Here is a 22477-nt window from a genome sequence, read left to right on the forward strand (position 1 = left end):
ATACGTACCTTGTTGGCGTGTACGTTGAACTTCGTTCGCACCGTATGTGACCAACCGTGCCAATCGTACGTAATCGTAGCCGACCTTTCGGTGTGTAAACATCTCCGCTGGGGAGACGAAGGTGACTCGGGCGTGATGCTTCTTGGCCACACCACCTCCACGTAATGGGTGCAGGGGCACTTTGCCCCAGCAGCCTGTGTAGGCCTCACGGGGACGGCTTGTCCTTGCGTGTGGGTGGTGGATGCCTCTTGGTGATATTTGCTGGGCTGGGCGTGGTTGTAAGCGGCCCACGTGGCCCCCCTACGCAAATCGCCCGCGGTGTAATTGAGTTTTCTAAGTGCCACCTGAGGATTTACCCCCGTAATGGGGGACGTGCGTTATTTAATTGGTTTGTAATGTGGAGAAATTAGGGCATGGCGTGTAGTTAAGTGGCATCAACGTCAGGGTTGTCGAGTGACAGAAAATGGCGGTTCATAGACGGATCCTTGAATCCGTCTGTGCAGAGGGTCTGACTGAGATGCCACGTCTGCCCGTATTTGGCGCGTGAATTTTGGTGGCCGTGCTTTGGATGGTGATGATGTTGAACTTCTGTCGCATCGTACATAGCTCGTCGTCGTGGGGTTGTCATTGGGTAGTTCATTGTCGGCGGTGGTGGTGTTGTCGTAGTTATCGATGGCGTTCATGATTTTGGTGTTGTTGATGGTGTCGCTGATGGACGTGATGGTGGTGGCGATGGCAATGTTGATGGTGTGCCCATCGATGGACTTGTTGTCGACGTTAAACGGCGGTGGCGACGGCGGCGCAGGTGCGGTACTGCAGCTCTCTGGGCGAGGAGGAGAAGAAGGAGCTGAAGCAGTTCAGCGCTCAGCGCAAGCGCGAGGCGCTCGGCCGGGGAACCGTCAAGACCTTCCCCATCACGGCCCTGGGCGCCACGTGTGAGCAGGTAACGTGTCCAGGCCGCGCGATTTGCATTGCCACAATCGCACTGCCGTGGCCTGTATTTAATTTTCCATTTTCATGTGCGCATTGGCCTGCTGATGTTCTGATGTGGTTAATGGTTACACCAATGTGTTTGAGGAGGAGGAATATCAAGGTCAGGAGGTTGTGATGTTTGGGTCTCGAATGAGATGCGAGTCCAGCGGCATTCCATTCGAATCCAGATATGATCGGTCGTACAAAAGTTTGGGGTGCTTCTTTCAATCCGGTAGGTGTCTGCGTGTGACCAAATCTGCATAACTTTATTGACGCCGGGCACAAATTTGGGGGCACGTATTTCATTCCGGCGTGTCTTATACTCCCAACGATATGATGATATTCCTTCGCTCGCTGGCACTGGGGTTTCTTTGCTGGGTCCTCCAGGACGCGCCGAAGGGTTTAGCCCGCGTCGTTGACGAGTCATCTCTCGGGGTTTTTCTGGTCGTCCACTCGGGGCAGCAGACGGTGCGCTTGGGTAATTCCACAAAGGAATCCAAACTATTAAACTACTTTTCATTTGAGCAGGCAAGGCCCCGCCGAGCTACGTAGCTCTTTTTCAGAAGCGACCTGGACCATCGCAAACGAAAATTCAACGAAGTGGCTTATCGCGTGCAACATTTTTATCGCAGACAAACACTCTGAACGCACGCTTATTTGAACGTTGAGCGGTATACACAAACCGTGTGCCCCGTTTTGAAGACGGCACCGGTGGCGACGACATCGATCGGCCCGATCGGCCAGCCAAGGGTGTCGTGGCAGCAGCGGCCCTGTTTCTCGGCGTCACATTCTGATCCGTCGTCCCGCGTTCGCCCTCCGAAACGTATCGTCGCACGCGACGAATCCCAAGGCTCCCAAAAAAAAATGTGTTGTTGTTGCCAGCATCAAAGAGTGAAAAATAAGAACAGGTCCCAAAAAAGGTCCCATGACGTAGCTGCTCGCCGCCAAGCTTTCAATGCTCCGATACGCGTGGCGTTGCCTTTGTGCTGTTCGCCTTTTGGCGTCCTCTGGTCTGACACTGGTGGTGAGACGAGGCCACGAAGAAGGCTGCCGTCTCTGGTGGAGGCCAATCCGTTTAAAAGACGATGCAAGTCGATAATTATCAGAGCCGTGTTTGTTTGCATGTCCATCACAAGCGCTGTGTGTGGTTAATGCAGCACTCGATTCCTTACAAAAGGTTTCTATTTGGCGTTCGAATATCGCAACACCTCCTGTTTTATTGCCAGAAAGGGTAAAACCTATTCTTATTTTTCAAATGAATCAATGCTGTGAATGGGTTAAAGTACAGCCCAGCCCCCAGTGTTCAAGTCAAGCTTATTTTGCCTCCCCCGAAGTCGCGGGCGTCACCTTTCCCCCCATTGCCTTTGTGACGTTTCCCATCCCACTCCCCCCCCACCACCAACACCACCACTCCCCCGCCCCCATGTCAACCCCCCCCCCACCCAGATCCCCCGCTGAGTTGGCCCAGAGTTGGCCCAGGGATTAGCCGGGTCCTATATAACCAGCCGAGCGTGAAGAACTTAAGAGGGGCCGTACCTTTTAGACAGGATTAAAATTACAAAAAGGAGGATAACGGCACGTTACGCGAACAAAATTGACTTGGAATGGGCACCCGTCATGAATAACCAAAAAAGAATATATACAATTATTTAAACCAGATTACTGAAGCACCCCATTGCATGTTATTTCTGCTGACATTAATCGTCCTTGGGTGACACCAGACCCCGCCATGGGAAGTGCGGAACCTCCACCACGAGCTCCGAGCAGCCCCGTGGAGAGAGTCACCCGGCAAACATTGAACGCGCACACCGTGCGGCACACCACGCCCGCCGTGCCCCTCGCTACGGCCGCGGCGGCTAACGAGCCAACGCGCCGACCATCAGGACATTTATTCGGCCGAGCGATTAAGCCATCGCTGAACGGGCCAATTCTGCTGCGGGCTACGGAGGCAGCCGGATGACATCACTGCCCCGCGCGTGCCCCCAGAGCCGCCATCCGTTTCAAGGAGAGCCAACAATGCGTGACATATAAAGTGATAACGGCCACGTGACCCACCCCCCTTGGAGGAGTAGAAGCTCACACGTCACGTCCATCCCCAAGCCTTCGTTGCCTCCTCACCCCACCCCTGCCCTCGCCCCCCCCCACCCATTCTCTCCCCACCCCCCCTCTGAGGGCCCCATGTCCCGACTTGCGGCCGCGTGGACTTTACTACGCGCCAGCGATGCCATGCGCCGCAATTTGCCCCCAGTCGCCACGGCGGAGTTAATGAAAGACTCCGGAGCAAACAAATAGCCGCCAGCGTCCGAGTCGTCGTTACAGGGCACGTCGTGGGCTTATGAAGCGCTAGATATAAAAATGTTTTGCCCTGAGCCTTGGGATGATGGCGATGTCATGTTTCTGGCACGCACCTGCCTGGCCTGGCGGTGGCAGGTTTAAACAAAAACATAATCCGAAGGAAATAACAAAACAAGAAAGGAGGCAAATGTTAGCAGGGTAGATGCTGTGCGCGCTGCCTGCCTGCGTGCGTGCGCAAGCTATGATACTCTGAGCCCGTGGGGCTGCTGTTCATATCCGAGCTCGATTGGACCAGCGGTGGTTACCGCCACTGCTGCTCCTGCTGCGTTGTGGCTGCCTGTAATCGAGCGCTGTGGAGGGTCGTGACGAAGGGGTTGGTGGATCAGGTGAAAAACTAACTTTTAACATGATGGGTTTTTTTTTTGTATTGTGTGCGCGAGCAGCGATTGTTAAAAACACCTGGCCGAGGCCATCGCCTGGCAGCCCGCGTGAGAACCCCAACCGCATCAGTATCTTAGCCCATTCCCAGGCCGGTGGGTGGGAGGGGGGGCATCTCTTGACCGGCCCATGTCCGACCCACCTTTATATATATATTTACTTTTCATTATTTCGTTAACGGTTTTCGGCGCACAGCTGGCCCCCCGATGGAAGAGAGAAAATTAGTCTGGGCGGCGAGGGACGCTCGACGTGTAACCAGATATTTAATGAAAACACGAGGGCATCCTTCGTGAGCCCCCCCCCCCCCCGCGTGCCCTGAGCAAACAAAATCCCGTCTCTCGCCACTTCCGCTGGTGTTTTGGCTTGCGGCGCAAAACGCGCCCTGCCGGGGCCTCGCGTTGTTTTCCTCTGCACCCCCCACTCGCCACCACCGGTCCCCCCCCCACCGCCACCTGGGTCCCTCCCGACGCCGTTTGACTCGGCAGCAACGTACGCTGCTGCCACGTTCTACTCCGCTGCGCCGTGACGGGGGGGGCGGTAGCGGCGGCGGAGAAGAGAGATTCGCGTCCTCCGTGGACTCGCCCCCCCCCCCTCTCACGCTACTCCCCTGCACCCTTTACCTCTCCCCCCTCTGAGCTCACTCTACTCCCCTCCATGCGCGCTCTCCGCTCCAGCAACCAAGGCTCTCTGTCGATCCCCGCCACGTCAGCCTCCGCTCGGTGGGAGGTCGCGCATTCTCCTCCGTTGGCCCTCGCAGCCTCGGTGGAGCTCCCCCCTACAGTCCGTGCTGTCGACTGCTCTGCCTGTTGCAAGTGCAGGCTCGACGTCTTTCTCTTCTCCTCTGCCTACGACTGACCGCCTGTCCCCCCCCCCACCCCCCAGCCCCGGGTACAACCCGGAAAACGCAGCGGAGAACCGCGCCAAGCGCAACCGCGAAAACAGGAACGCGACCGGTCATCGTGGGGGGAAGAGAGAGGAGAGAGCGAGCGAGCAAGCGAGAGCGGTTCTCTATACTAACGAACAAATCTTCCGTGTTCCCCTCCGCTCCCCGCGCCCGTTCTCCATCCACCCCCCCCCCCGCCACCCTCTCTTCCGTAGTGCGGCGGTGGCATCGGCGGAGGCGAGATGGCGGTGTTTGCGTCGCGCGCGGGGCACACCCCGTGCTGGCACCCCGCCTGCTTCGTGTGCGCCGCGTGCCGGGAGCTCCTCGTCGACCTCATCTACTTCTTCGTGGACGGGAAGCTCTACTGCGGGCGGCACCACGCCGAGCGGCTCAAGCCGCGCTGCGCCGCGTGCGACGAGGTGAGGCGGAGCAGCGGCGACGATCGCGGTCGCGTTGGCGACGATCGTGATCGTGACGATGGCGACGCGGATCGTGATGATGGCGACGATGATCGTGATGATGACGATGACGACGATCATGATCGTGATGATGGTGATGACGATCGCGATCGGGGGGATGATGACGACGACGATGACAACGATCGTGATCGTGATGATGATAATGACGATCGTGACGACAACAAAGCGAACAGTCGGGAAAAACGAAATTGCTGTCGCTGCCGACGTTGTCCATCGCCGTTGCGATTTCACAGCGATCGCCCAATCCTCGTGCTTCCGTTTCGTTCCGCTCTTGTGCCCGATCCTCTCCTGATGGTCTGGCCCATGTGGAAGAGCAGTAGGCCCAAAATACTCGCTCAAGGGGCCACTCCAGAGCTCCTCCTGACAACACTGGCATGAGGAAGCAATAGCGCAGGGCTGCACCCTTGTACCCTCGTTGTGTATGAACACCAACTCTCGGCCAAGATCATCACGGACTGTCGTCGGAGTAGAAATTGGGATGGGGAGGGGGCTCAATTAATTCATTGCACCAGGGCCAATGCCAGCACCCCTCTCCCCCGCGTTATATTCGTCCTCACGTCTCTTCGGTTTCATCGTTCGTCTTGCTCGTTTTAATTCGCGGGAGGTTGAGTCCGGTTACGTGGCACGCGTCGGCAAACAGTAACGCCTCGGTGGGAATGATCGTCGTGCCGGAATGGCAGAATGCCGGCTCGGTAACCGGTCACACCGCGGCACCGCACTCAACCGCGGCGCTCCACGGTTGGGTGATTATAAGGGGGACGCGGTGAGCGAAGAGAGGAAGATTACTTTATATATATTTTTTTTAATCCACTTTGCCATCCGAAGACTCTTGCGTGGCTTTGAGGGATAATAAAAAAACACACACAAACGCACGCAACGGGAGTTTTAATAACGCTGGCAACTCTATTCAATCCCGCCGCACAGTTCCGCGTCTATAATTTTTTTTGTTGTCGTCGTAATATGTCCGGCATTTTATTTTTTTCTTTCGTCTCCTTTTCGGAGAGGGCCTGCGCACATTAACCGGCACATTCTGTCGCCCCGGGATAAGCGGCGTGCGCCCCGAATGCACCTCGGGGTCTCTCTCCCGCTCTCTTTCTCGCCCCCAGCCAGTGTGGAGTTTATTGGCCGTTTTCTTCCCCATGCTGACATTTGAACCCTTTATGGCTTTTCCTCCTCGCTGAGGGGTTGTTTGGTTCCCCCCCACCCCACGATATTTATTTATTAACCTGCTTCAGGCAGAGGGGGGCCGTCTATTTCTGTACAAATCCTTGACGGCCTCAGCTGCGGAGTTAATCCTCTGCCGCTGCGGAGGAGATGGGGGGGGGGCAGGTCTCGTGAGTAGGGGGTGTCTGATTTTGCACCGGGACGGTCTCATCGTGCAGGAGAGGGCGCGAGTCTCGTGGGGTGCAGCGCTGTCTCTCGCTCGCCTCTGTCCCCTCGCTCGTTCCCTTGCTCGCGTAGTCGCCCCTCTCTCGCTTGGCGAGCTCGCCCCGCTCGCTCACCCTCGGGACGTTGCCCGCGAGCTACGGACTGTCGAGGGCCCCCGGCCCCAACATGCTCATTGCTTCCGGGGGGCCTAACTTCTGCCGGGTCCTTCCCGCCTTGTCGGCAACCCTGAAATTTGTTTTTTCTCGCACCCCGGCACGCCACGTCCCGTGCACCTCTAACAATGGGATGTGCCGATAAGCGTCGCGTGCCGCCTCCTCCAGTCAACCAGCGACCCGGATAACGCTCGGCGAGACGTCACGCTCAGCTGTTGGGAGCACACGTGGCAGGATGCGGCGTAGCGCAGCGCCAGATGGGTTTTCTGCCGCGCGACCCTTTGATTGCCAGCGTGGCGTCGCAGCGCCCTTCGTTTTGCGCGTTTCAGGTCGCCCCTCCCAGGGACTACCCCAGGCTCAAGCCGACCGAGCACAATTCTAGGCGGTTAGGTCAGAGCCTTTCCCACAAATCGGTACCACATTTTTATGAAACCGTGCAGGAGGGACGCCGGGCCGAGGTCGACCCTCGGAATGGATCTCGCGGACGAACGTGGGTCTAGCACGGGTTGCCTAAGTGGGTGGCCTAACCGGGTGGCCTAACCGGGTGGCCTAACCGGGTGGCCTAACCGGGTGACCTAACCGGGTGGCCTAACCCGGTGGCCTAACCCGGTGACCTAACCCGGTGGCCTAACCGGGTGGCCTAACCGGGTGGCCTAACCGGGTGACCTAACCCGGTGGCCTAACCCGGTGGCCTAACCGGGTGGCCTAACCGGGTGACCTAACCGGGTGACCTAACCGGGTGGCCTAACCGGGTGGCCTAACCGGGTGGCCTAACCGGGTGACCTAACCGGGTGACCTAACCGGGTGGCCTAACCGGGTGACCTAACCGGGTGGCCTAACCGGGTGGCCTAACCGGGTGGCCTAACCGGGTGGCCTAACCGGGTGACCTAACCGGGTGACCTAACCGGGTGACCTAACCGGGTGGCCTAACCGGGTGGCCTAACCGGGTGGCCTAACCGGGTGACCTAACCGGGTGGCCTAACCGGGTGACCTAACCGGGTGGCCTAACCGGGTGACCTAACCGGGTGGCCTAACCGGGTGGCCTAACCGGGTGACCTAACCGGGTGGCCTAACCGGGTGACCTAACCGGGTGGCCTAACCGGGTGACCTAACCGGGTGACCTAACCGGGTGGCCTAACCGGGTGGCCTAACCGGGTGGCCTAACCGGGTGACCTAACCGGGTGACCTAACCGGGTGACCTAACCGGGTGGCCTAACCGGGTGGCCTAACCGGGTGGCCTAACCGGGTGACCTAACCGGGTGGCCTAACCGGGTGACCTAACCGGGTGGCCTAACCGGGTGACCTAACCGGGTGGCCTAACCGGGTGGCCTAACCGGGTGACCTAACCGGGTGGCCTAACCGGGTGACCTAACCGGGTGGCCTAACCGGGTGACCTAACCGGGTGACCTAACCGGGTGGCCTAACCGGGTGGCCTAACCGGGTGGCCTAACCGGGTGGCCTAACCGGGTGACCTAACCGGGTGACCTAACCGGGTGACCTAACCGGGTGGCCTAACCGGGTGACCTAACCGGGTGGCCTAACCGGGTGACCTAACCGGGTGGCCTAACCGGATGACCTAACCGGGTGGCCTAACCGAGTGGCCTAACCGGGTGGCCTAACCGCAGTGTTGTCCGGCTGGCTTACCGCCGTCAAACCTCGTGGAGCTCAGAGCGTGAGCAGCTTGGGAGCGGTAAGGGGGGGAATCTGCTGCGCGCTCGCCGGCGTCGCCAGGCTCCCACCCGCGATGCTCGATCAGCGGTCCCATCCAATTTGTATTGAATCATTCTAAACTCGAGCTGTCATCGAGGCCGACCTCGGGTGCTAGAAGGCTTTATAAACTGCGCGTCCATCAGCGTTTGCGTTTGTTTAAACGTTGCGCCCTCGCCGACTCGCGTCACGTTGGCCGTGCCACTGCGAAGTTGACGGCCGTGTTATGTATTTAGTTTTTTCCGTTATTATTATATTCCGAATGGTACCGACGGATTTCTTGGTCGCCACTGCCTTCTCACGGAGACATCTGCAAGCCATGTTCGTGCGTGCCCCACCCCCCCCCCCGTACCAAACCCCCCAACACCGCCCCTCACCCTTCCACCCTCTCACCCCCCCACCCGCACCCATCACCTCCAATCTTCACGCGCATTTCCCGTCGCCTGAACCAACACCGCCGCTCTTCCCCGTGAGAGCGCGTTCGTTTGTATGCGTCTAACGTAAGCTTGCGTGGCCAGCCGTAGGTAGCCCTTCGTGCTTAACCGGAGGTTCGTTTCCAACGGCCAACAATGCAAACCCACGTGTTTAAATTGGACGATGACGACGACGCGATTGCTGCTGACGGGACGAGGGCGGATGCGCGCACAGAAGGAACGCTCTGATTTTGCTGGGGCGTGCGTGCCGGGCAGGGTCGGACACGTTCGTTGGGATGCGTGTTGCGTCTGATCTTACCCTCGGCATTGCGCCGAGTGAGCCAGACTCGAAACATAACTAAATAGGACACCTTCTGCCCCGTCATTAATGCTCTCTGTTGATGGCCGCCTCCTTCCGTCGTCTCTCTTAACCCAAGTACCGATTGGGATTCAATAATAATTGGCAGCCCTGTGTCAATACCCCACCCATGCGGTGTCGGCTGTGATGGTTGTTTGACCATGCTTCACCACGCTGGTCAGTGCGGGTCGCGACACGACGGCGGTGGTGGCAGTGAGTGGCGGCGACTGTGATGCTCGGGACCGGTTCAGACGTCGCTCGCCCGCTGATGTTGTCCGTGGCCAGGAATAGAAACTCGGATCGCCGGGTTCGCCGCGCGGTGCTCGCGAAGCGCCGCGCCGCTTCGCCAAACTCGATGCGTGACCCTTCTTGTCGCGAGAGAGTCTCATGACGACTCATCGGGGCGTTGCCGGATTAAAAACCCAAAGAAACGCGACGGGCCACAGGGAGTCGAAGCGACGTTGATTTATGGACACGCACGCCTCCTCCGTTGTCAACGAATCGGCACCGCACTCTCCCGTTCGCTCGCCCCCCCGTAGGGGGATTCTGCATTAATGGGGACAACAACAACAACAACAACAACAAATCCGCACCAATTTCCATCTCGGGCTTCACCTCGACGTCCACCCCGGCGTGCCCCGTCCCCCCCTCCCGTCGCTCCTCGGCGAGATGAGCGCCAGCGGCCCTCGCCGCGATCGCTGGGCCGACTGAGACGCACGCGAGCCGACCGCCAATCGCGCGCGCTTCGCTCGGCCCGAGTGTCAAAAAAGCGAAACGATCCGTGTGTTTGAACTTACTTCGCACCGTCCGTAGCCCGCCTCCGATTGGCGCGTCTGGCGACGTGCGGCGCGAAAGAGGTTCAACGTGCGTGCCTGCGTGCGACCGCGCTAATCGGAGGTGCCGGGGGAAGGACAAGCTATGCCCCTGGCAATTTTTGCACTCCCGGTTTCCCTGCTTTCGTGCTCGATTTCAATAAGAAGGCACTTGGATGGGAGACCAACCCTAGGTTTGAGCACGCGAGGTGACCGCCAGATGGTGGCACAGTCGTGGACTCTTGAATCAAATTTGTGCGGAGGCTTAGTTGTTTACGCTTCCCGAGGTGGGAGATGACGGTGTCGCAACGGAGTATTAATTCTATCCTATGCAGAGCTTTAAGTGTTGCGAGCCGCTGCAAGGTGGGCTTGGAGATGGCAGAATAGCACTGAGGACTCGGCAGGTTCTGTCCCGCATGATCGAAGGCCACGATTGTGATTACGTGTGTCCTCTGATGATAGGCGGCGGTCACTGGCGTGTCCCACAGCGATGCCGGACAGGGCCAATGGGTTAACCAGAGACGTAGGTGAGAGGAGTGGTGGGGGCGGGATTGTCTGTACTTTATTTTTTACCTTTTTCCCTCCTGTGTTTCCAATCTCTCCTTCCATCCATCACTCGAGCTGCTGCCGCCACCACCACCGTGAATTTTTAAAGGCCTCTGTCTCGCCTCATTTGCATCCCTCACCACCCCCCACCACCATCATCATCATAATTCCCTCCCTCCCCACCGGCCCACACAGGCCCCAAACCGCCCACACCGCCCCCACCGCTACCTGTCAGCACCACTTAGGTCCCTGAGCAGACAAGCGAGCCCTTTCAGGCGGCACGAGCCAGGCTTCGAATGTAATCCTCACTCCCAGTGGCGTCGTGGGGCGTAAAGCAAGCCGGGCAAAAGCTCAGAGCGCCAAGCAGCTCAGGCGAGGCCCGGATTTGTGGACAAATTGGCGGCGCATCAAATATGTATAATTCATACTCTTAGTTTTTTTCGGTAAAGTCACGTAGGTAAAAAATAAAATTAAAAGTGAATAAAAGTAATAATGGAAATAAAATGAAAATAAAATAATAAATCACGACGTTTCGGAGGCAACACAGTAATTTTAGCTGTGACGGTCCCACCTGATGGCGGAGACTTGTGTTGCCTCCGAAACGTCGTGATTTATTTTTTTTATTTTATTTCCATTATTACTTTTATTAACTTTTAATTTTATTTTTTACCTACGTGACTTTACCAAAAAAACCTAAGAGTATGAATCCTTGCAGTCACGAAAGCTTCAAATCTAGAATGAATATGTATAATTCACTGGACACCCTTGCATAAGAAATGTTCTGTCTCAAGATATTATCTGGGTAAAATATATATATTTAATAATCGGCTCAATATTCAAATCCTGATATCCGCAACACAAGACGATTAACACAACAATCCAAGTAATCTATCTGATGTCCACCCCATCAGCATTTCTCATCCCACTGAATCCTATAAAGTATGTCTCCGGTTTTTTTCCTTTCTTTCTGCCGTTGTGTCTATTATACCCCTCCTGTCCATCTCATTAGGATTTTATTATTTGAACGGTGATGGGAGGTGGGGCGGGGGGTGGCCCAGTGGGGCCAGTACCACCACTGACCGTGATTTCCACTCCTACCCCCGATGGCTGCTTCACCTGATTGAGTTACCGTCTAGATTTACAGCTGCGGCGCTGGCGGCAGTGGCGGCGGTGGTGGTAGCCGCTGCCCCCCCCCCCACCTCCCACCACGGCCTCCCACCGCCCACCCGCGTGAGACCTGCGGTAACGTAATAGAATAAAATCCGCACGTCCGTAAGATTCTCACCTTTAGCGCCGCTCCCCCTAAAGTAAAGTTGGTGACCACACGAAAGCCAGGGCTGTGATGGAGTGCTACTTTTCCCGTTTTTTTTAATTTCTTCCGTAATTTTTTGTTCCCCGCCCCATTTTTCCCTTGTCCGTAAACGAAAATATATCATTTGTCGTTACCCCCACCAACCAACCCTCCCGTAAGTGGGGGGGGGGTGTGGGGGGTTTGGGTTGGCGAGTTTTCAGGGCCCAGTGACACATTGCATCTGTTGCCACGTTCGCTAAAAGCTGACAAGTCAATTTCGCTAAAATTCTTTGCCGAGCGGTGAGGGGGGGGGGGAGAGCGCGCCGGGCAAGGTTGACTTTTTTGTGCTTTAATTAATTTGCTTAAAGACGTCTGCGGTGTCGAAGTACTGTTCCACAACGGCGTGTTTTTGTTCCTTTAATTTCCACTTTTTTTTTTCACTTGCAAATCACAAACGCAAACCGCGCGGGGGTTCTGTGCCAAGAGTCACACGAACCCATCCACCTGGACCGTTTTAGGAAAACTCACACAAATTATTGTTGTGAAAATGTACTTTCTCTCGTTTTTTTTTATATATACGGTAGCCGCATTAATCGGGCAAAACACTTTTTTTTCGACACATTTCTTCCGAGTCGCACGTTTCCAAGCGTGCTCTCGTCCAGTTCGCAGATGTGTAAACGAAACTGGCGCGCGCTCTGTTTGTAAAAGGCAGCGCTTATTTATTGTTTCACGCGAGACACCTGCGACGCGCAACGCACGCTGCTGACATTGATTTATTTGCGTTTGGGCCTTTTAGCGGTTGTGCGCTGCGAAAGACGCAGAAGTTGGCAGGCTCGAGGAACTTTTTCTTTTCTTCCTACGGCCGCAGCAGCGGTAGCAGGGCAGCTCACGGTCACCAAAGCGTCTGTCACTGCGGAGGCTTTCGCCGAAGCGACGCGCGGCTCTCCGCCGCATCGTGTCGCACGGCAACGATGCCCGGCGATTCGCTTGCGTGTGTGACTGGGATCGAAACGTCAGACATTGCGCGTGGATTTTTCTCTGGGCCCTCCGGTTTTCCCCTCCGCATTTAGAGTCAACGCGCGTTAAGAGTATTTGGCTGCTGTGAATTTCCACACGATCAGCCACTTCGTTGAACTATCAAATTCGCAGCAGCCAAATGCTCTAAACGCGCGTTTAGAGTATTTGGCTGCTGTGAATTTCCACACGATAAGCCACTTCGTTGAGCTATCATTTGTGGCCAAGTTGCCTCTGCAAAAGAGCTACACAGCTCTGTGGGCCTTACCTGGTGAAATAAAAAGAAAAAAAGTCGTAGTTCTTTGTCTTGCGATGCTGCAATCCATCTCACACCCCGTGAATGTGAACTACGTGGAATATATTGTGCGCTGAATGATTAAATGTTTTTAAAATACAAAATCATATTCTCTGTTTCTTTTATATGCACTCCACTAGTGAAGCGGGTGCTGCCTTGAGGAATTCATTATTATCAATCATAAAAGCCTCCTTCACATTGAAGCGTCTCACAGTGCTACACGTAAAAATACAACTCTACACTCAAAGGTATCGATGCAATCGAAGCGAAATAGAACGCTGATAAATAACAACATCACCAATGACGACTCCCGAAATTGCCAATAAAATGACGAAGTTAATGTTCGTTGTCGAATGCCACGGACGAACGAGACTCACGCACCGGAGACATTCTTCTGGAAGGTTCTCGCTGGCGATGGTTGCCAACGATGTTTGCCGTTTCCCTTTCGTTTGCCAGCCAGAATACCTCCCTCCCTCCCCCCATCGCACTCTCTCTCTCTCCCATGGGTCACTCTGTCCCATTGCGTCAATGCTAAAGATGCCTTTAAGTCCGGCTCCCTGAGCCGCGAGCAATAACAACGGTAACTACTCGGTCAGGATTGGACACCCTCTGCAAATAACACTGAACCGTACAGACCTTCGGGGGGGGGGGCGCCTTGGTCTTACTCCGGTAGCGTCTCGAGCGTTAACACCGAACCTGCCCCCCTGTCCCCCCCCCCCTCCACCCTTCCGAACCCCAGATCATTTTTGCGGACGAGTGCACGGAGGCGGAGGGCCGCCACTGGCACATCTCGCACTTCAGCTGCGTCGAGTGCCACGTGGTGCTGGGCGGGCAGCGCTACATCATGAAGGACGGACGCCCCTTCTGCTGCTCGTGCTTCCAGGCGCGGCACACGGTGGCGTGCGAGAGCTGCCACCAGCACATCGGTGAGGAGGCCCGGAGTTGCCGCGCTTAACTGGGCAGGCGGCATCGCCGTGGGCACGTTCGCCAGCCGTGCCACTAGCCCGCCGCCTCGTGTTGCCCCCCCCCCCCCCCCGCTTGACACTGGTGGCAATCTGTTCGGGAGGTCGATGCCAATGTCGAGGTCCTGATGGTGCTGCTGGCCACGATAAGAGGGCCTCAGCAGAGAGAGAGAGTTTGTGTCGTTTTGCTGTTCCTCCTCCTCCTCCTTCCTCCTCCGAGCACACAGACCCACAGTGAGGCTTGCTCATACGGTCCATAGTTTGCGTTGCATGACCACGGTCGATTGTGGCCATGGACATCAGTTGAATAAAGACACAGGATTTGTAGCTACGGGGTTGCCGCGATCCTCGCTGCAGAGACTCGGAGTCTCGGGAGAAGTTGTTCCACTGTCCTGTCCACTCCCTACTCGAGTGCTTTTGAAGTTTCAAATGTCTGCTGGGGGGGGCGTGGGTAGAGGGTGCATTACGGACGTGTTGACTTTCACATTGGAACTGCAGTGTCAATGCATTGGCTCTATCCTGTCTGGGTGTCTATAATTGGTAAGGGGGGGGGGGGCAGGTTGCGGCGAGCACGATAACTCTTGCTAAGACGCTGCGATATGATTGAAACTTTTCACCTGGGACTCATCATTAAAGCATTGCCCACACCCCACTCAGCAGAGACGCTATCTGGGCCCCTTGGTCTCGGCCTCCGGACTGCGCTGTTTCCCGCGCTTGGCACGAGCACAGCCATCAAATTCGCGTGAATCAAATGCCCCCCCCACCCTCCCACCCCCCTCTCCGCCAACGGCAAACACGACGACGCGACTCACCGAGCGTGACCGAATGCGCCGCGCACGCACGACTTCTACCCCTCTCCCCCCTCCCCGTCTTTCAACCGCCATCCTTTCCCGTCTCCGACTCACCAGGCCTGGAGGAGGAGCGCGTGACGTACGGCGGGCAGTTCTGGCACGCGAGCGACCGCTGCTTCAGCTGCGCGCGCTGCAAGAGCTCCCTGCTGGGCTTCCCCTTCCTGCCGCAGCGCAGCCAGGTCTTCTGCTCCAAGGCCTGCAGCCTGGGCGACGACGGCAACGCCTCCGACTCGGCCGACTCGGCCTTCCAGAGCGCGCGCTCGCGGGACTCTCGCCGCAGCTTCCGCACGAACGCCGCCACCGCCGCCACCGCCGGCACTCAAAAGCCGCTCGCCATCGAAGCGTCGGGGATGACGGCGCCGCCCGCGATGATGATGGCGGCGCCGGCCCTCGCCGTTCAGCCAATGCTCGCGCCCAAGTCGTCCGGCTACAGCCTGGAGGCGGCGTCGGCGCAGAGCACGCTCGACAAGCTGGGGAGCGCGCCGGGATTCCGCGGCTTTGCTGAGTCGCCGCAGGGCACCGCCGGCGCTGCTGCCGCGGCGGCGGCGGCGGCGTACGGCCTGGACCAGACTCCGAAGAAGCCTCAGGCTTTCCTGACGCAGCGCTCGGTGGCGTCGAGCGGCGGGAGAAGCTCCCCCGAGGCGGCGATGGGAGGCGCCGGCGGCGGAGCCGGATACCGGCGGCGCGCCAGCAGCCCCGCCGAGTCGCTTGGCAGCCAGGCGAGCGGCACCAAAGAGCGGTTACTCCAGGACCCGAAAGCCGTGGGCGACTACGGCAACCCGCTGGTCGACTACAACCCTCTGTACGGCCTGGCGAAGAGCTGGCAGCGGACGGAAGATGGCCCCCAGGGCGGCGGCGGCGGCGTCCGGCAGGCCGCCTACAAGGCAGCGGGCGAGATGAGTTTCCTGCCGCCTCTGCCGCCTGGGCCGTGGATCCAGGATGGACATCGCGAGGGGGCGGCGGCGGCGGCCTTCAGCGCCAGGGAGCTGCAGCAGCATTCGCGGCTCGGCGCGGCCGTGTGGGGGCTGATGGACATGGAATCGGGGCGGGCGTCGCCGCATGACTCCATCGAGTCGCTGCCTCTCTCCAACATCACCGGTGAGCGACGTTCACGAGAGCTTTTGTTTTTTCTTTTCTTTCTTTCTCTTCCCCCTTCCTCCGCCTGGACAGCCTCTTCCTATCGGCTGTAAGTAACGGCCGTCATGTGAGATAGGGCCACATGTCACACTCGGGTAGAGATGGGTTGAGTACAAAGTCGGCACGGATGTCAGATAAGCGCCGGGCAACGTGCGACGGTCAACAGAGCCGCCGAGAGAAAGCGCGTGACGCGTTTGACGAGCGCAACACGTGACAACGCACGCGTGCCTCAGTCGTCACTGGCAATAACCCGACGCGGTTGGGCTAGGGGCGGAGAGGAATATCTAGGGCGTGTTCGATTGCTTCGTGGTCAGGAGGTGTGCGCAGGAAGGTTGGTCTGGGTGGGCGGGTCGATTTTCGTTGGGCGTGCGTTTGTGCGTTTGTACGACGCATCGCCGCGTGCCAAGGAACGGGAGTGGTTTTGATACAGAAGAACGCTTCACAAGAGCGGCTCGGGACAGCGAAAAGATGAATATCCATGTCACACGCTACATTACAATTCGGATTTACGTCGCCCCCCATGACCAGCACGGTGAGGCGGGGTGGGGCAGGGGAGGGGGGGTGGGGGGCCTTCATCCAGCAGTGGATTTGCAAAAGGGCTGGACATTTAGCCTCTTACACATACATTCATCGATCCAATACCGATCGAAGGTGTCTCCACGCCGTGCCGGTCATGGAGGTTGTTTGACCGTACTTCACCGCGTTTGTTCAGCGCGGCTTGGTTGAAGGGAGGGGGGGGTGCCCCGGGACAGGTTCAGACGTCTCTCGCCGCCCATGTTATCCGCGGCCGAGAATCGCGACTACGCCGTGTAGCCTCTAAAATGCGCCCTGGAATAATCGATCGGTCGTTCGGCTGCTCAGTCGATTGCAAATGGGTTGTCGGCAGCAGAACGCCGTCGTTTTTTTTTTTGGCTCTCGATGCATTTTTCTCGCGCTTCAAGAGACGACGCCGCCGTCGCCGCCACGTCCCCGGGATCAGGTGAGTGACACGTCGTGCCGTGCCGATTCGTCTCATTCGGCGGGAGCGACGCGTCTCGAACGGGAGACGCTGACGGATCGTTTTTATTTGTTTGTGCAACCTAAAGTTGAACGGGGTGGGGGTGGGGGGGCGGCTAGACGGGCGCAGACGCGTGTACGGTCATTCCGGCTTGAAACTGGTCAACGTAAGCTTTTAGGCTCCTTAAAAAAGATTTTAAAAGCTTAACTTTTAAATATATTTTGACAGTGAGTACATTAAAAGAGAAGCCAGGCTGCCAATGTAAACATTTCGGCCGTCTCGTCGCTCGATCCCGAATCGTCCAACTAATGAGCAATGGAACAAAAATGTTGGTTTTGTTTGTGGTGACTGCTCATGGCATGGAGTTGGCCAAACAACCCCCAATATAGAACCACAGAACTTGGGCAATGATTTCACTCAGGCTCTGGCTGCCTTTCCCACTTTGTCTGCGATTTGCACGGATGACACGATATAAATACACACACACACATGCTCATAAGGCAGGACAGCTGATGTGTTTGGTGATTTAAGTACGTAGCAACATCGTACGCCGTGTGTCACAACGTGACCCAATCTGACAAACTTGTGTTATTGTTTATGTAGTCCTGCCTGGCATCGTTGAGATGCCTTTAGTATTTACGTGTTGTTTAAATCACTTTGTTGTCGTCGTCCGCTGGTGAAGTTAATAACGTAGTGGCGAGCGTGCTGCTTGTACGTACCTGGTGAGCTGAAGTTGATTCCCGGCCACGGTTAACACCGGTGGCGAGGCGATACCTGAACCGGTCCTGGGCCTCCCATTCACCAACCCGCACTGACAGGATGCGGTGAAGTGTGCTCAAACATCCTGAAGCGAAGGCGCTGACGATTTCAAATTAATATTGTCCAGAAAAATCACAGCAGTGTACGCAGCCGATGCAAGGAAACTGACAGTTTTCCAGTTCTCCTTTGATTAATACGTGTAAATTATTTCACGAAAAAATTAAACCCCTTCCCTTTTTCTTTCGTTCAAACATCACCAGGCCTCTCGGTGGACATTGACGGCAAGTCGCCCGACCAGCTGTCCAAGTTCTCGCTGCCGTTCGTTGACAGCGAGTGCGGCCTCGGCTCGGCGGAGAAGCTCAGCACCGCGGGCACCCTCAACTCCAGCTCTCGCTGCCGCAGCGCCGAGTCGCTCTCCGGCCTCTGCTCGAGCCAGCGCCCCGATCGCGAGCGGGGCCGCCCCTCCGAGCTGCCTCCCCTCCACGGCGATGGCGGCGGCCGCGCCGGCGGCGCCGTGCCCCGACCGCCCGACCGCGCGCGCCGCTCCCAGTCGCAGCCGCGCTTCCTCGCCCAGTTCGAACCGGAGCGGGGGGCGGCGGCGGCGGCGGCGGCAGCGCCGATGGCGATGCCGATGGCGATGCCGTTCCCGCGAGCGCCCCTGAGCGAGCGCCCCCGCCGGAAACCGATGGACTTTGACGACGGACGCTCGCGCGCCTCCGGCGGCAGTGGCGGCGGCGGGCAGCACCACCACAGCCGGCAGCGGCACCACAGCGGGCAGCACCACCACGGGCACCACCACGGGCACCACCGATCGCGCAAGTCGCGGCGCTCGCGCTCGGAGAACGCGCTGCACAAGCTGGCGGCGGTGGAACGGCGCCGGTGCCGCTTCAAGGACGAGCCGGAGGTGCACACGCACGAGGACTACGAGCAGCTGATGCAGCGCAAGTCCGGGCGGGACGGCGGGGCGCGCGGCGGCTACCCGCAGGCGCCGCGCTCCATCTACGCGCCGCAGAACCACATCACGGTGGAGCGCTTCCCCAACCGCTACCCGGCCGACCTGGCGCTCGACCTGGACGACGAGGGGGATGACAGCTCGGACGACTGGTGCTCCACCTGCTCGTCCTCCTCGTCGGACTCGGACGACGACGGGTTCTTCCTGGGGCAGCCGATCCCGCGCACCGTGGTGCCGGTGCGGTGTCAGTACCGCGAGGGCGGTGGCGGCGCGGCGGCGCTGACGGGGACGCTGACGGGGACGCTGGCGGGGACGATGGCGGGGACGATGGGGTACGGCGGGCAGCCGCCACACTCCATCACGATGCCAGCGCTGTCGAGGAAGCAGCAGCGCCGGCGCAGGAATAAGAACTGCATCATCTCGTAGCCACCGGATCGGTGAGCACCTCCGGAACGCCGGGTCCGGCCGCGACGGAGCGAGCCCGACGGACAACGGCGATGATCGCTTCGCGAAATCGGGACAGCAGCGCTCGCACATGCGAAAGATGGAGAGAGACACGGAGAGGGCGGGATTGGAAATGATGAGAAGAAACGCCACTTCGTTTACCGTGCGAACGGACCGAACCGTCTGTTACGTTTGTAAAGTCCACACATTTTCAGATGTCATGGTGCTAAGAGGACGTGCTTCCAAGGTTCTGAGCTTCGATCGCGAAGCTTCCTTTCGCGCATATCAAGGGCGAGAACGGTTATTTAAGTGGAAGGGGGGGAACGAGACTGCGATGGTGCTTGGAGCGTGCTTTGACGGCGAAGTTCATGCAACGGATGGGACGATGGCGTTTCGCCGAGCCGCCTTTCAAGTTGCGCCTATCGTCGGCGTGCGTAGATTTTTTTATTATCTTTATCTATCTATCATCGCGTCGTCATTTTGAGACCGATCATCCTGTGATTTGGCCGACTTTGCACGCGAAAGCGCGGCAAACGCGCGCTCAGGCCGCAAGGCTCTCGGTTTGTCGCCGTGCGGAAGAGTTGATCCTCGGAGGTATCCTGACCCTCGAACCAAAACACGATTCCACGTTCTACATCTAAACAACAAGGGCAAATGTAAAAAAGAAAAAAACGTGTAAGTAACGCTAAAGCTGATTATAAAAAAGTACAAACGGTAAATGTAACAGAGCTTTAATGTTTTAAGTGCACCTATATATGTATTTTATTTTTTAATTCTTCCTTCGACTTTCTTAACTCGCGTATTACAACATGTAAAACCTTTTTTTTTTTGCTTGTCACGCGGTGCCGCTATTTCGTCGCGTAACGTATTTATAACAATACCAGCAGCGCGTGCGCGTGTGCGCCGGGGTGCCTCCGCGCGTCCACTCGCGGTTCTTCACGTCGCGCGCAAAGTTGTCGAATCCAAAGGGCTTCAAAGCGGGGGGCTTCGGGGGAGCGGCTGCCGCGGTTTGTAAAACGACCGTGCAGCGACAGTGCGTCGCTCGCTCCCGTCACACGAGCCCCCCCCCCCCCCCCCCCCCCGCCGCGTTGCAGCCCGAGTGGTCGATGCTTCCGGGCAGCCTTGTCTAGACCACCAGCTCGAGAGGAGCCGTTAGGGGTGCGGCGCCGTCCATCCGAGAGTTTTGACGCCTTCTTTCCCGTCGCGAGCAGCAGCACCTCTGCGACTTGATGTGTGTCTCCCCCCCCCCCCCCCCCCAGGTTTGACCGGCCTTCAACGCGCTTCTTGTCGTAACGGAGAGATGGGGGGGGTGGGGAGTTTGTCACCGTTTGCGCGGAAAGTGCTGGAATTTTTCTGGGAATCGCTCGTTTAGCGGGTTTTGTTTCCAACGGTCAAAAAAATCAGAATTCGACGGCCTTCGATCGCTTTCGGTCCGCGGGCGTCCGTGTCGACAAGAAAGTGCGTCGGGATGGTGGCCGGAGAGGGAGGAGGAGCGCGTGCCATCAGTTTCACCAAAAAAGAATAATTATTATTTTAAGAGCATTTCATCAGTATTGTTTTTTTTATATATATATATCACATACCTGCACTCACTCTGTAAGCCATTGTTGTTTGAAATAATATTAATTATTACTGTTATTATTGATAGGTAAACAACACCAAGAATAATAAATGATGTACATGTCTTTGTAAACTGGTGAGCACATGCAATTTTTTTGAATAAACATTAAATGATCTTTTTTTTTCTCAAACGCCCCGCCGGTTTTTTTTCTCGCGCGCGGGATTCGTCGAGTTGCCTGCCTTGCTGAAGTCCGCGTCCCGCGGTTTCTCAGACGTCCGCTCGTCACTCGCTGCACCCCCAACACATCTCCGAAATCTTTGTCCCAACGACTCGTGCTCCGTCCCACTACTTTCCTCTCTCCATCGGCCTCCGCCTCCCTCCTCTGTTCACTTGTTTAGGCTGTTCCTATGTCTGAGCTCGGTGTGCCTGGCCCAACTCCATTTCATTTATTTTGTTTTCACTCTTATATATACACACACACGCGCACACACACGTGTGGTGGTGACTTTCTTTTGCTGCTGCTGCTGCTGCGGTGTAAACGTGTAATAGCAGGAATAGTCAACTTGCAATCGAGAGCTCGTATGCAGCGGGGAGGTTTCTATTAAACGCTTAAGAGTATGGCAACATCTTTTTGGTTCTTTCAGTAAAGTCACGTAGAATGGAAATAATAAAATAATAAAAATAAAACGTAATTAAATATAATATATGTTTTATTTTTATAGTTATTTTTATTATTTTATTATTTCCATTCTACGTAACTTTACCGAAAGAACCAAGAAGATGAATCCCTGCAGTCACGAAAGCTTTAAATCGAAAAGTATGGCAGCAATGCGTTGTTCAGGAGCTTCGATGCCAATGTCTGCTGGCCAGGACAAGAGGGCTTCAGCAGACCGAGAGAGAGAGAGTTCGTGTCGTTTTCCTATCACTCGTCCGCTCCGTAGTTTGGGTTGCAGGTCCACAATCGCACTACTACTGTGGCTTGCCTTTCAATTTCTATTATTTAGTGGGGCTAACTTTGGGTGGATGCTCCAACCTCTCCCGCGACATCTGACCTGCGTGGAAGAGTAGGCCAAACACCCTCTCAGGGTGGCTCTCACAGGAGGCGGCCCTTTCCGCCAGCAGTGCCGTGAAGTCGCAGTGCTGCATCCGTGTTTTATTTTGCAGTCGCCGAGAGAGACTCAAGCTAACGGGAATGTAACCTTCAATTCATCTTACCTCGACTCCGACTCCCCTCTCGTTTCAGCTGTTATAGCAAGACTCGGGGTGGGGGGTGGGAGGGGGAATGGTCTGGGGAGATGGATAAGTACGGGAGGGTGAGGAGGAAGGGCGGTCGGTCGGGGTGTGTAAAAAAAGAAACTTGTTAAGTCACACAAAATCAACATTCCTTGGTGGGTGGCCCGCTCGCAGTTTGCCGATGCTCCGACATGCGCCAGCCAAGCCAGCCCAGGCAGGCAGGCAGGCAAAAAAAACAAATAATAAACGGGAGAGTGGTGTATTGGAAATAGTTAACCGGGAAAAACAACCGCCGCCACCTCTTGATTTTGAGAAGTTGACGAGCTCGGAGCCGAAGTCCGTGGCTCGGAACGCCCTGAAGAGGGATCTCTCCACTCTTTGGTTCTTTCGGTAAAGTCACGTAGGTGAAAAAATTAAAATAAATTTTTTTGAAAAAAAATAGAAATAACTCAATTAAATCACAATTTAGTTATTTCTAAAAAAAAATTTCTTTAATTTTTTTTTCACCTCCGTGACTTTACCGAAAGAACCAAAGAG

General features: G+C 56.5%; 1 protein-coding gene across 1 annotated transcript in view; it reads left to right on the forward strand.

Annotated features, from left to right (window-relative positions):
* The window catches only part of LOC144729383 (prickle-like protein 2), a 51407-nt gene extending 30510 nt beyond the window's left edge, over positions 1-20897 (forward strand). Inside the window, exons 4-8 of the mRNA XM_078609626.1 lie at positions 806-943; positions 4804-5007; positions 13784-13970; positions 14915-15955; positions 18011-20897. Coding sequence (XP_078465752.1) covers positions 806-943; positions 4804-5007; positions 13784-13970; positions 14915-15955; positions 18011-19128 — 2688 coding nt within the window. The 3' untranslated portion in view covers positions 19129-20897. The remainder of the gene's footprint in view (positions 1-805; positions 944-4803; positions 5008-13783; positions 13971-14914; positions 15956-18010) is intronic.
* The last annotated feature ends 1580 nt before the right edge of the window (positions 20898-22477 follow it).

This window comes from Lampetra planeri, chromosome 32, assembly GCF_965212315.1.
Source record: "Lampetra planeri chromosome 32, kcLamPlan1.2.h2, whole genome shotgun sequence".
Classification (NCBI taxonomy): domain Eukaryota; kingdom Metazoa; phylum Chordata; class Hyperoartia; order Petromyzontiformes; family Petromyzontidae; genus Lampetra; species Lampetra planeri.